We start from the raw sequence: 15181 nt of genomic DNA, 5'->3' as shown, positions 1-15181 counted from the left end.
TAAAATTATGAACCAGTTTGCTCACTATATTAGAACAGTTGGTCACTTCTCAAACTTTTAAGCAACACACTTGCACACGAATACATACACAGAAGCATTTTATGCTGTTGTATTTATTGTGTTTCTAACAGTTAGTTGAACACACAAGAATGCCAAAAAGCATTCCACTGTCAGGAAAATATATACACCATTTTTAAGGATGACATGGAAGGAAAGATAAACTATTCATTGTGGGTCCATTTTATAAAATGTGCTCTAGTGTTTCCTGTAAACAGGTATAAGTTTTCAAATTTGTGACATTTCTTAACATTCTTCATAATCTGCTCTTCTTACTCTCTTTCTTTATATTGCTGAAACTGTTAAAAAAAACTCCATATGAAATTCATGATGTGCCTGGCACATAGTAGCATTCTTGAATGTTATTCATTTTTCCATTTAAATATCATGATCTGTGTAGATCTTTTAAATTGAGATTTTGTTATTACTCTGTTATTCTGCTGTGTGTTTAGCTCAGTCGTGTCAGACTCTGTGTGACCCTATGGACGCTGTAGCCCCACCAGACTCCTCAGTCCATGGGGTTTCTTCAGGAAAGAATACTGGAGTGGGTTGCCATGCTCTTCTCCAGGGGATCTTCCAAACCCAGGAAGAATTTATGCTATTGAATTACCTCTTTTCTTGGTAGTTTGACAGAGCAGCAGAATCATTCCTCTAACCAAGTTATGGAGCTGCTGCTGCTGCTGCTAAGTGGCTTCAGTTGTGTCCGACTCTTTGCGACCCCATAGACGGCAGCCCACCAGGCTACTCTGCCCCTGGGATTCTCCAGGCAAGAGTACTGGAGTGGGTTGCCATTTCCTTCTCCAATGCATGCATGCATGCTAAGTCACTTCAGTCATGTCTGACTCTGTGTGACCCTGTGGACAGCAGCCTACCAGGCTCCTCTGTCCAAGGGATTCTCCAGGCAAGAATACTGGAGTGGGAGTTATGGAGCAGATAGCCTATTAAAGTTCTTCCCTAGAAATAAATGTGGTTTTATTAATATGCCATTTCTATATTAATCCATGTTTTTTTTTAATTGCCATTTTGTTTTACATACCCAAGTTATAAATGAATAATGACTTTCTATTAGAAACCCAAGAGATACAGACAGATCTAAAGGTCCTGTTGAGTGATGGCTGTCAATCCTGTACTTGTCCCCCTAGGGGTACTGTGTTTGGTGTATATTAATATCACAGTATTATAAGTAAAAGTTATGAAATTCTCAGGCATGTAAAATTAGTAATTTGTATTTAATACAAAAGCTTCTTTCTATTAGCACTCACTAGCTTCATTTCAGTTTTTCTTCTAGAAAGGTATAATAGCTTACAGTATCAGCTTCAGTGTAGCAACTCAAAGTACTCCCCTCTTCTGTCTTTCGGCATTGACCCTACTGGCTCTGCTAGTCAGCAGCATCTCTCTCTTTCCTTCCCTCTCTCTCTCTCTCTCTCTCTCTCTTTATATATATATATAGCTGTTGTTGTTGCTTAGTCACTAAGTCATGTCCAGCTCTTTGCAGTCCCATGGACTGTAGCTCTCCAGACTTCTCTGTCCATGGGATTTCCCAGGCAAGAATCCTGGAGTGGGTTGCCATTTTCTTCTCCAGAGGATCTTCCTAACCCAGGGATTGAACCCACATCTTTTATCTGCATTGGCAGGTGGATTCTTTACTACTGAGCCACCAGCGAAGTCCCACCACACACATGCACACACATATATGTATGTGTGTGTGTGTGTGTATTGTGCTAAGTTGCTTCAGTCATGTCCGACTCTCTGTGACACTATGGACCATATCCTGCTAGGCTCCTCTGTCTACGGGATTGTCCAAGCATGAATACTGGAGTGGGTTACCATGCCCTTCTCCAGGGAATCTTCTCAACCCAGGGATTGAACCTTTATCTCTTACATCTCCTGCGTTGCAGGTGGTTTCTTCAGCACTAGTGCCACCAGGGAGGCATTATATATATACCCATATATATATACATATACACACACATATATACAATTATTATAATATACATGGTATGTATATTCTGAAAGGGCTGATGCTGCACTGAAACTGGTATGATATATGTGTATGCATGTGTGTGCTCCTGTTTTTATACAGCCTCTCTGTTTATTGTCAAAAAATGACTGCATTGGTTCTCTACTTCATGATCTCTTCAGTTCAAATGTAGTGAAAAGGAAGAGTTATCTGTTTATCAGAAGATGCAGGCAAGATTCTTACTAAGTTTTATTATCTCTGGTAATCTGCCCATCTCTCAACCAGTGACTATGGTCAGGAATGGAATGCTCTGATTAGTTAACTTCTAAAGAAGTTGGTGGTTCAGATGGTAAAGATTCTGCCTGTAATGTGGGAGACCCAGGTTCGATCCCTGGGTCAGGAAGATCCCCTGGAGAAGGAAATGGCAACCCACTCCAGTGTTGTTGCCTGGAGAAATCCATGGACAGAGGGGCCTGGTGAACTATAGTCCATTGGGTCACAAAATGTTGGACACAACTGAAGGGACCTAGTGTGCACACAAGTCATATACCAGAGTCAGCTCTACCAGAACCATTTGGACTTAGAGTTCGGAAAGTTTGTTTCTTCCCAGAGAGATATTAGGAAATTATTATCTGAAGTGGAATGAAGGATTACTGGAGGGCATAGTAGAATTTCTGCCACATGGAAATGAAGATATTGCTCCCTTTTCTGTAACTCCAAGCCACCCCACCTTTCTTTCTGATGTCTCTCACTTACGTTTTCACTTTTTAAAATGACTGTGCTAAGTCTTTTAGTATCTTATCATAAAAAATATATCTTCAACAAAGACATGATCATATGACAAGAGGAAAAATACTTCTGTCCAATTGTTGATTATTATTCAATGAGTCATGGGTAAATACACACATAGAAACTACAGTTCACATCTTACTAATTTCATTGAACTGCAGATCTGGAAGGGACTATGATGTTATCTAGAGGAATATGTGAATCCCCATAATGCTTTGAATAAGTGGTAGTGTACCTGAGTGGTTGGCAAACTACAGCAAATGGGCCAAATCTAAACTGTCGCCAGTTTCTATAAATACAGATTTATTGAAAGTCATCCATGCCTGTTTGTTTATATATTGTGTGTTGCTAAATTTACACTGTAACAGCCAGAGTTGCTTTGTTATAACAGAGATTTATGTCCCACAAAGTCTGACATTTGCTATCTGAATCTTTATAGAAAAACTTGCTAACCTTTACTCATTGCTTGAATTTCCTTTAGTGGAAAAAATTCTTTCTGAGAAGGAATCATTTTCAAAAAGCTTTAATTGTTAAAAGAAAAAACAGAGAGAATAGTACTTCTATGTGTCATCTGTTTTACTTATGTCTAAATTAGTATCTCGCTTTAGAAACTATTCTAGTTAAAACACAAAAATTCTGAAAAAAAACACACAAAAATTCTGGATTAATACATGAATTGTACCAAAATTAGACTAGTTTTTTTCTTGCCCAAAAGATATTTCTTGCTTTATAGTTAAGTTTTTAAAAATCCACAATAATTTCTTCTCCAGCAGCTTCATAATTAGATAATGATATCCTATGAACACTTAGTTTTTTAATGATAAGATGAACTTTAAAATGTCAAAGATGTCCTTCCAAAGTACATGATTCAACCAATTATATTTGTTCATAAAAAGGTTTTTCTTATAATCAACTTACTAAAGCTATGACTGCCATCCCTAGATAGTTTCATTGAAAAATGTTTTACAGTGATGTAATTTGTTCATGGCAATTTTAGCTACTTGAATTATAAATAATACTTAATTTGAGGTTGTTTTAAGATTAATGTAACACTTTAACGTGTTTCTACTGCTATAAATCTCTATACTTAACTCTTTCAGAATGTATAAAATACCTATATTTTTATAGTTAAAGTTGTATTAATTTTTTAATAAAGGTTTATGAAGGCTTGTAGGAAATGAATTGTTATAAAATATAATATTCTTTGATGTCTTCTGCTGTATTTCTCTCAGTCATTCATTTATCACAATTTATATCACTTTGGGGCTTCTTACTGTTAATTTTTTTCATAATTTTTTTCATCTTTTATTAATCAAATACTTTTTTTAAGACCCCACTGTGTGCTGTTTTCTCCCATGTTCTTCTGTTCTTATTCCTGAACTTATATCATTTTACTTGATAGTTTCTAGACCAACACTATACAATAGAAATATAATGTAAAACACAAATAGATGCCATAGTTGTAATTTTAAATTTTCTAGTAGCCATGTTCAAATAAGTATGAAGAAATAAAATTGATAATATATTTTATTTAACCTGATATATTCAAAATATTAGCATTTCAACAGGTGATCAATATAAAATTATTAATTAATGTGGTATTTCACGTCCTTTTTTTCATATTAAGTCTTTGAAATTCAGTTGGTATTTTACACTTACTGCATGTCTCTAGATCATACTTCTTATCTGAACTCTCAATTTTAAGTAGTTTTGGCAGGTACTCTCTTAAATCAACTTTTTAAAAAGTTCAGTACACTAAGTTTTCTATTTTCTTGCATCATAAATAAATGGAATCTTGTTTGAGTGATCTGAGATTCCCTTTTTGTGTGTTCTTCTATAAAGTAACAGTGTGGACAGTGCAAATTTGACTAATCAGTTTAATAGGATGGATAAAAATCTATAAACTAAGTTATTATTCAGTAATCTTTACCAAGAGGCTCTTGATGAAACTGAAAGAGGAGAGTGAAAAAGTCAGCTTAAAGCTCAGCATTCAAAAAATTAAGATCATAGCATCCGGTCCCATCACTTCATGGCAAATAGATGGGGAAACAATGGAAACTGTGACAGACTTTTATTTTCTTGGGCTCCAAAATCACTGCAGATGGTGATTGCAGCTATGAAATTAAAAGATGCTTGCTCCTTGGAAGAAAAGCTGTGACCAACCTAGGAAGCATATTAAAAAGCAGAGACATTTCTTTGCTGACAAAGGTCAATATAGTAAAAGCTATGGTTTTTCCAGTAGTCATGTATGGATGTGAGAGTTGGACTATAAAGAAAGCTGAGCACTGAAGAATTGATGCTTTTGAACTGTGGTGTTGGAGAAGACCCTTGAGAGTCCCTTGAAATACAAGATCAAGCCGGTCCATCCTAAAGGAGATCAGTCTGAATGTTTATTGGAAGGACTGATGCTGAAGCTGAAACTCCAATACTTTAGCCACCTGATGCGAAGATTTGACTCATTGGAAAAGAGTCCTGATGCTGTGAAAGATTGAAGGTGAAAGCAGAAGGGGACGAAAGAGGATGAGATGGTTGGATGGCATCACCGACTCGATGGACATGAGTTAGAACAAGCTCTGGGAGTTGGTGATGGACAGGGAGGCCTGGCATGCTGCTGTCCATGGGATTGCAGTTTTGGACATGACTGAGTGACTGAACTGAACTGAATCTTTGTCAGTCTTAGTGTAAGATTGATAAAGATTTAAGTACCACATATTATTCACTTCCAGGAATGGTTTTTAATATGAGGAATTATGGAAAGTCTATAATCCAAATTTTATGTCAGTTTTATAACTTGATTAAGGTTGGAGGTGTGTTAAGTATTATTTATGTCATGCCGTGGTTCAAATAATTCCAATCTGCTACTGCTAAGTCACTTCAGTCGTGTCCGACTCCGTGCGACCCCATAGACGGCAGCCCACCAGGCTCCCCCGTCCCTGGGATTCTCCAGGCAAGAACACTGGAGTGGGTTGCCATTTCCTTCTCCAATGCATGAAAGTGAAAAGTGAAAGTGAAGTCGCTCAATCGTGTCTGACCCTCAGTGACGCCATGGACTGCAGCCTTCCAGGCTCCTCCGTCCATGGGATTTTCCAAGCAAGAGTACTGGAGTGGGGTGCCACTGCCTTATGCCAGTTCCAATCTAGGGGATAATATTTATAGTTAATTTTAATAATATACTTTTTTTCTCTTCTAGATTTAGAGTTCACCACTGTGTACTTTTATAGGCACATATGTGCATTTTTTTGTCTATCAAAGATGATTCCAACAGCTTTAATATTTTAAATGTACTATTAATACAAATAAAATGCCTAAATTTGAACTCATAGCCTGAATCTATTTTCAGGAATGACTTCATGCCAGTATAATTTATTTCATAGTTATTTAATGACTTGATTTGCATATTATGATATTAAATCATCATACCAAAAACATGAAAAACAGACAGTGCTCTCATAGAATATGGGAATGTGACAACCACTAGAACAAGAAGAGGGGACCCTTCATTAGGACTGTAAGCAGAACATACAGAGGAAGTCAGGAAAATGGACAGTAGGTAAGGGTGCAGACTTCCCAGTGCTGTCTCTTTGACAGGTTTTTGACACTTTTAGAATACTAATGAGGTGATTTTTTTTTTTTCCTTAGCTATGTAGACTGTTTAGATACGGCTGGGATTCCTTGACTTTTTTTTTTAACAATTTGAGAAGCCCCAAGTTCCATGTATCAGAGCCTCTCTTAGAGTGTAGATGTAGAAATAAATACTAAGATACAATATTCACTGGTACAGATCTTTAATGTACTTTTTAAAGTTTACATACAGGTAATTTTCAAATTGAAGTAAGTATTTGCTTGCATATTTTTCAAAGCCATGATTTCTTCTGCTTTCCTTGTAGCGATCGAGTGGTAGTTTAGCCATGCTGCTCTCTCTGCATTGGCTTACAGCGTGCTGTTCTTACACTTTGCAGCTTGTATCAGCTGCTGCGTTTTCAGTTCCCACTCTCACCCCATTTAAGTTGGTGAAGTCCAGAATTCTTTTCCTATGTATTTATGGGTTTAATAAATTTGACCATTCATAAGAGAGTATTTCAAAACAAGTATACCGATAAAAGGTTTAAATAACTTTTGAATGTTTTGATACATTTGTGTTACTTTTCAGCAAATATTACATGATACATTATTCTTTTAGAATTCAAACCTGATTCATCAGAAATTGTTGCCTCCTAATGATCGACAAGGATCTCCAATATTATCCTTCATCATTCTTGAACAATTTAACGCCATCCGCTTAGTACAGAGTGTCCATCAGTCTCTTGCTGCTCTCAGCAAAGTCATCAGAGGAACCACCTTATTGAGTTCAGAAGTACAAAAATTGGCAAGTGCTTTATTAAACCAAAAGGTAAGCCAATATTAAATATATGTGTTTTATTTTCATTAATGTAAATGACTCCTCCATCTTGTATACCTTTGTTAGAAGTCTTACAATTTACAGTAACAGAATATCCAAGTTAAAGTAGCTTAGTGTGAAGGTCTCTCAGTTGTGTCCGACTCTGTGACCCCATGGATTATACAGTCCATGGAATTCTCCAGGCCAGTATACTGGCGTGGGTGGCTTTTCCCTTCTCCAGGGTAAACTAGCTTAAGTCACATAATTGGCTGTTGTAACTGAAGGATCCAAGGGTAGCCACATTAAATCAGCTTGATGCAGCTTAAAATTGTCATTAGGATCTCAGCTTGTGTTATTTATCAACCTCTATAGTCATAGTGTGTGTGTCTGTGTGTATGTGTGTGTATGCATCTTCCATACAACTTCACTTTTGGATGGGTCGTCTACACATGGTGGTCTCCCAGGAGTTCAAGCCTTACGTTGTCTAAGTCCAAGAGAGAGTACCCGTTTCCTGGCAACTCAAGCAAAAATCTTGGGATTAACTTTGCTTCAAATTGAATGGCTTGCGTTTCGTGCCTAGTCCTTTACTAGTTCTGTGGGCAGTTTGTGCGGAGGTCTCACTGGCTGGGGCTTAAGCCAAATGCATCTCCCAGAATCTGGGGAGAGATTCTGCTCCATCTGTAATTCATATACTACAAGTAAGGGAAGGATACTTACCAAATAGAAACACCATAAGCAGAGGAAAAGGAAATCAACACATCTCTTGATGAATAATGGGACCATTATAAATGACATTAAAATCCATGTTATTTCATATCTCTTGGATAAAAACAAAGCATTTAGAGTATCTTATGTAGATTCACTTTAGCTAATTTGGAGAATATAAACTTTGCAGAACCTGGCATTTGGAAAAGATGTCACTAGGGCTCTATAGGAATTTAGAAAGAAAAAAATGTATGTATGTGTTTTTTTTTTTTTTCCTGCTGTTTACCCTCAATATAGAGAAAATGATAGTCAACCTAAAAGTCTTCTGTGTTTGAAAATAAAAGATAGGCTTCCTAGACCTGCCTGTACCTCACTCCCTAACATAAAAAAGATTTCTGTTTTAATTCAGGCTACTATAACAAATTAACATAGAATGGATGGCTTAAACAACAAATATTTATTTCTCACAATTCTGGAGGCTGGAAAGTTGAAGACTGAATTACTGTTAGAGCTGGCGTCTGGTGAGACCTGCTTCCTAATTTGCTGATGGCTGTCTTCTTGCTGTGTCCTCACAGGGCATAGAGGAATGAGAGAAAATGCAAACTCTCTCCTGTCTCTCCTTCTGAGGACACTAATTCCATCATGAAGTCTCCATGCACTCTTACAACTCAGTTACCTCCCCCAGACCTCACCCATGTGACCTAATTACCTCTCCCAGACCTTAGCTTCAGGACCATGATAGCAGGGTTTAGGGTTTCAACATATGTATTTTCGGCCCATCTTAATATTCTTTATTCACATATATAAAAAGATCTATTCCAGGGGCTTTCTTGGAGATCCAGTGGTTACAACTCCCCACTTCTGCTGAAATGGGGGCAAGTTTGATCCTAATAAGATCTTGCATGCCACAGGGTATGGCCCCAAAAATTGAACATAAGAAATCAATAAATTAAATAAATTTAAAAAAATATTTCAAAAAAACACGTAGCAACTGTATGTTCCTCTTTTCTTTACCCTGGAAAAAAGAGTCTCAGCTTTGCATTGTTTTTGTGTGTGTGTGTAGATTACTATCTCTATTAATCGTTTGTGGTTATCAGAGTGGTGTAGTACTGTTCTGTATGACAAATTGTAACTAATTTGTTTCCAGTTTAAAGTAGATATATTATAAATCATGAAAGCTTCATGACACAGTGAAGGAACCAGTGGCAAAGTGTTCTAAGAACTTTAAAATTACATTAATTAACTCATTTAATCACCACATTAACAGTATGAGATGGTGCTATGTTAGCTCCATTTTACTGTGAGGAACCTGGGGCAGAGGAGCATTAAATAATTTAACCAGTCACACAATGAGTAATTTACACAGTCAGGATTTGAATCTAGACAAGTCTGATTGTCAAAGTAAATGTAAATGAATTTAAATTTATTTGTGAAAATATAAATATTCATGAGAGTGTATATCTTTAAATCCAACTACATGCTGTATATGGGTAAAATGTATGATATAGACAGTTACAGTTGCATCAAGAGTAAGAGGAGACTAGTGATGCTGGAAGAACATGACTTGTGTAGAAGAGAACAGTAAGTCCAGTGGAACTGATATACCACGAAGTGTAGTAAAACTAAGGTTACATCAGATTTCTGAGGTCTTTAAAGCCAAAGAAAAGAGTTTGTATTAAATGTTACAGGAAATAAGAATATTTTCATGTAAATATAATGTAATAAAGAAGCTAGGAATGTGGCTTCCAGAATAGGTCTGCCTGTTTCATTCTGTTCTGCCGTTTAATAGCTGTGTGACTTTGGACAGGTCACTTAAACCTCTTAAACTTTCTCTTGCATCAGATCAGAGTAATAAAGGGACCTAGATCATGTGATTGTTGTGAAAGTTAATTTGTTATCATGGATAAAGTGCTTGAGAATTCTATATCATATTAATGAAAAGTATGAAAGGTAATGACAAATGTGATTTCTTGTTTTGTTTCTGCTATTAACCATTTGGGTAATCTTTGACATACACATTTGAAAAAAATGGATAAATTATTTTTATGACTGTAATATAATATGGTTTACAATAGATCTTATTGAAAGATAGCAAAAAAAAACTAAATGGTTTTGATATATGAAACATGTTTCTTGAATAAGACTAAAGAATGATGTTTTAGGGAAGGGTTCTAGATTATTAATTGTTTATAACATTTCTTATCTTCACCTTAGCCCATTAAGCTCTGCTAAGTGTTTCTGTCCTTGATATAGGATCTGATGACTTATTTCTTAAAAATATGTTTATGTAAGATATGTGCAATCTCATTGTTAATTATTGTATTCTACATTACACTTTGACTTAAGAAATATAGCCTCTAAAATATCACTATTTTCAAAATATTTGTATAATTTGCCTGAAAGTGAATTTGTTAAAATTCTTTCTAAGGATAAAAAATGTGCTTTGTGAAGCACATTTAAATTATATTACAGATAGTATCTTTGGAAATATTTCAGGGTGTTTGGTAAAACTCAAATAAGACAAGGCTGACTTTCACTGGGATAAGATCAGTAAAATAGTTTCTGACATTTACTTTCTAATGCATTTTACCAAAAATTTGAATCTAGTACTATCCCATTTATTTCAGGATAAAAATTTAATGTTTTATTACATTTGAATGTGACAAGTTCTGAATTATGTGATATGACTTAATGTAATTTAGGAAATAGTTCAGTACTTGACATTTTCTTTACAGTCTCTGAAATGATTGGAGTAAGAATTTTCCTAGGGAGAATTATCACACTTTTTCCTTGACACATTTCTGGTGATCTACTGAAACTTTTTTGTAAAAATCACAGGAGTCAGTCAACAGTACAGCAAAATTGCTAAGAGATCTTGACTCATTAAGTTTCCAAACAACTGGTTTTTTACCTTTTATCAAATTAGTGACACTTCTGAAACTTGAAGGAAAGAGCTACACTTTAAAAAAAATACGCATGCACACATACACGCGTGTGTGTGCGTGCACGTGCACAGACACACACACATACACACACACACACAAGCTTTATTAAGATTTCCTCTGAGCTCCTCTGCTAGACAGGTTTTTCCTTTCACCCCTTTCTCTGCCATGGTCTTCTTTAAGCAGTGTCTCTCAAAGTAGGTTCTCCAGACAATAACATCAGTATCATCTGAGAACTTGGTAAAATTACAGATTCTCAGGCCCCACCACAGGCTAATTGGTCATAAATTCTGAACGTGTCGCCCTGCAGTCTGTGTTTTGTCAGTCCCTTGAGAGGGCCTGCTGCATGCCGAGGTTTCAGAAACGCTTCTCTTTAGACAGTCTCATCAGAAAGGGCAGCGGCAGCTGCTGCCTCACCTTTGTGCCATCCCCACACCACTGTCACCATCTGTGCGACCTCCATTATCCATCTTCCAGTCTTTGGGGGAAAAGAAAAGATTAAATGGTTGAAGACCACATCTTTTCTTAAAGGCTCCCCTTTTCAAATTTACCTACCTTCATACAAATAAGTTCTAAGAAAAGTCACATACAAACTGTTTTACCCAATGATAATTATTCATGTTGAATAATTTGCATTTTCCATTAGAAGAGAGTAGTAGCTTATGTTTCATGTAACACTGCCAGTTATGGAGCCCTTGTGTACCCTCATCTGATTTTCTTCCCTTATCATCTCCCTTTTATTTCTGTTAGAAAACCAAAGCTGAAAGGAGTTGCTAACCTCTTAAAGCATCAGAGCCCATACTACAGTCCTGATGTATTTCCTAGCTCAGTGTTCTTTTTTTTTTAATATAAATTTATTTATTTTATATGAAGGTTAATTACTTTACAATATTGTATTGGTTTTGCCATACATCAACATGAATCCGCCACAGGTATACACGTGTTCCCCATCTTGAACCCCGCTCCCACCTCCCTCACTGTACCATCCCTCTGGGTCATCCCAGTGCACCAGCCCCAAGCATCCAGTATCATGCATCGAACCTGGACTGGTGATTCATTTCATATATGATATTATACATGTTTCAGTGCCATTCACCCAAATCATCCCACCCTCTCCCTCTCCCACATAGTCCAAAAGACTGTTCTATACATCTGTGTCTCTTTTGCTGTCTCACATACAGGGTTATCATTACCATCTTTCTAAATTCCATATATATGCGTTAGTATACTGTATTGGTGTTTTTCTTTCTAGCTTACTTCACTCTGTATGATCGGCTCCAGTTTCATCCACCTTATTAAAACTGATTCAAATGTCTTCTTTTTGATGGCTGAGTAATACTCCATTGTGTATATGTACCACAGCTTTCTTATCCATTCACCTGCTGATGGGCATCTAGGTTGCTTCCACATCCTGGCTGTTATAAACAGTGCTGCGATGAACATTGGGATACACGTGTCTCTTTCAATTCTGGTTTCCTCAGTGTGTATGCCCAGCAGTGGGATTGCTGGGTCATAAGGCAGTTCTATTTCCAGTTTTTTAAGGAATCTCCACCCTGTTCTCCATAGTGGCTGTACTAGTTTGCATTCCCACCAACAGTGTAAGAGGGTTCTCTTTCCTCCACACCTTCTCCAGCATTTATTGCTTGTAGACTTTTGGATTGCAGCCATTCTGACTGGCGTGAAATTGTACCTCATTGTGGTTTTGATTTGCATTTCTCTGATAATGAGTGATGTTGAGCATCTTTTCATGTGTTTGTTAGCCATCTGTATGTCTTCTTTGGACAAATGTCTATTCTTTCACCCATTTTTTGATTGGGTCGTTTATTTTTCTGGAATTGAGCTGCAGGAGTTGCTTGTATATTTTTGAGATTAGTTGTTTGTCTGTTGCTTCATTTGCTATTATTTTCTCCCATTCTGAAGGCTGACTCTTCACCTTGCTTATACTTTCCTTTGTTGTGCAGAAGCTTTTAAGTTTAATTAGGTCCCATTTGTTTATTTCTTCTTTTATTTCCGATATTCTGGGAAGTGGGTCATAGAGGATACTGCTGTGATTTATGTCGGAGAGTGTTTTGCCTATGTTCTCCTCTAGGAGTTTTATAGTTTCTGGTCTTACATTTAGATCTTTAATCCATTTTGAGTTTATTTTTGTGTATGGTGTTAGAAAGTGTTCTAGTTTCATTCTTTTGCAAGTGGTTAACCAGTTTTCCCAGCACCACTTGTTAAAGAGATTGTTTTTAATCCATTGTATATTCTTGCCTCCTTTGTCAAAGATAAGGTGTCCATAGGTGTGTGGATTTATCTCTGGGCTTTCTATTTTGTTCCGTTGATCTATATGTCTGTCTTTGTGTTAGTACCATACTCTCTTGATGACTGTGGCTTTGTAGTAGAGCCTGAAGTCAGGCAGGTTGATTCCTCCAGTTCCATTCTTCTTTCTCAAGATTGCTTTTGCTATTCGAGGTTTTTTGTATTTCCATACAAATTGTGAAATTATTTGTTCTAGCTCTGTGAAAAATACCATTGATAGCTTGATAGGGATTGCATTGAATCTATAGATTGCTTTCGGTAGTATACTCATTTTCACTATATTGATTCTTCCAATCCATGAACATGGTATATTTCTCCATGTATTAGTGTCCTCTTTCATTTTTTTCACCGGTGTTTTATAGTTTTCTATATATAGGTCTTTAATTTTTTAGGTAGATATGTTCCTAAGTATTTTATTCTTTTCTTACAATGGTGAATGGAATTGTTTCCTTAATTTCTGTTTTCTCATTATTATTGTATAGGAATGCAAGGGATTTCTGTGTGTTGATTTTATATCCTGCAACTTTACTATATTCATTGATTAGCTCTAGTAATTTTCTGGTGGAGTCTTTAGGGTTTTCTATGTAGAGGATCATGTCATCTGCAAACAGTGAGAGTTTTACTTCTTCTTTTCCAATTTGGATTCCTTTTATTTTTTTTTTCTGCTCTGATTGCTGTGGCCAAAACTTCCAGAACTATGTTGAATAGTAGCGGTGAAAGTGGGCACCCTTGTCTTGTTCCTGACTTTAGGGGAAATGCTTTCAATTTTTCACCATTGAGGATAATGTTTGCTGTGGGTTTGTCATATATAGCTTTTATTGTGTTGAGGTATGTTCCTTCTATTCCTGCTTTCTGGAGAGTTTTTATCATAAATGAAATTTGTCAAAGGCCTTCTCTGCATCTATTGAGATAATCATATGGCTTTTATTTTTCAATTTGTTACCGTGGTGAATTACATTGATTGATTTGTGGATATTGAAGAATCCTTGCATCCCTGGGATAAAGCCCACTTGGTCATGGTGTATGATCTTTTTAATGTGTTGTTGGATTCTGATTGCTAGAATTTTGTTAAAGAATTTTGCATCTATGTTCATCAGTGATGTTGGCCTGTAGTTTTCTTTTTTTGTGGCATCTTCATCAGGTTTTGGTATTAGGGTGATGGTGGCCTCATAGAATGAGTTTGGAAGTTTACCTTCCTCTGCAACTTTCTGGAAGAGTTTGAGTAGGATAGGTGTTAGCTCTTCTCGAAATTTTTGGTAGAATTCAGCTGTGAAGCCGTCTGGACTTGGGCTTTTGTTTGCTGGGAGATTTCTGATTACAGTTTCAATTTCCGTGCTTGTGATGGGTCTGTTAAGATTTTCTATTTCTTCCCGGTTCAGTTTTGGAAAGTTGTACTTTTCTAAGAATTTGTCCATTTCTTCCACGTTGCTCATTTTATTGGCATATAATTGCTGATAGTAGTCTCTTATGATCCCTTGTATTTCTGTGTTGTCTGTTGTGATCTCTCCATTTTCATTTCTAATTTTATTGATTTGATTTTTCTCTCTTTGTTTCTTGATGAGTCTGGCTAATGGTTTGTCAATTTTATTTATCCTTTCAAAGAACCAGCTTTTGGCTTTGTTGATTTTTTCTATGGTCTCTTTTGTTTCTTTAGCATTTATTTCTGCCCTAATTTTTAAGATTTCTTTCCTTCTACTAACCCTGGGGTCCTTCATTTCTTCCTTTTCTAGTTGCTTTAGGTGTAGAGTTAGGTTATTTATTTGACTTTTTTCTTGTTTCTTGAGGTATGCCTGTATTGCTATGAACTTTCCCCTTAGAACTGCTTTTACAGTGTTCCACAGATTTTGGGTTGTTGTGTTTTCATTTTCATTGGTTTCTATGCATATTTTGATTTCTTCTGTGATGTGTTGGTTATTCAGAAGCGTGTTGTTCAGCCTCCATATGTTGGAATTTTTAATAGTTTTTCTCCTGTAATTGACATCTAATCTTACTGCATTGTGGTCAGAAAAGATGCTTGGAATGATTTCAATTTTTTTGAATTTATCA

General features: G+C 36.3%; 1 protein-coding gene across 1 annotated transcript in view; it reads left to right on the top strand.

The window, feature by feature from the left end:
* DYNC2H1 (dynein cytoplasmic 2 heavy chain 1) overlaps positions 1–15181 on the top strand; it is a 388661-nt gene that overhangs the window by 292203 nt on the left and 81277 nt on the right. Inside the window, exon 84 of the mRNA XM_068988126.1 lies at positions 6987–7196. Within this exon, the coding sequence (XP_068844227.1) occupies positions 6987–7196 (210 nt within the window). The remainder of the gene's footprint in view (positions 1–6986; positions 7197–15181) is intronic.

This window comes from Capricornis sumatraensis, chromosome 16 (assembly GCF_032405125.1).
Source record: "Capricornis sumatraensis isolate serow.1 chromosome 16, serow.2, whole genome shotgun sequence".
In the NCBI taxonomy this organism is placed as follows: Eukaryota; Metazoa; Chordata; class Mammalia; order Artiodactyla; family Bovidae; genus Capricornis; species Capricornis sumatraensis.
The sequence above is the reverse complement of the archived record's forward strand: the minus strand, read 5'-3'. Positions and strand labels throughout refer to the sequence as shown.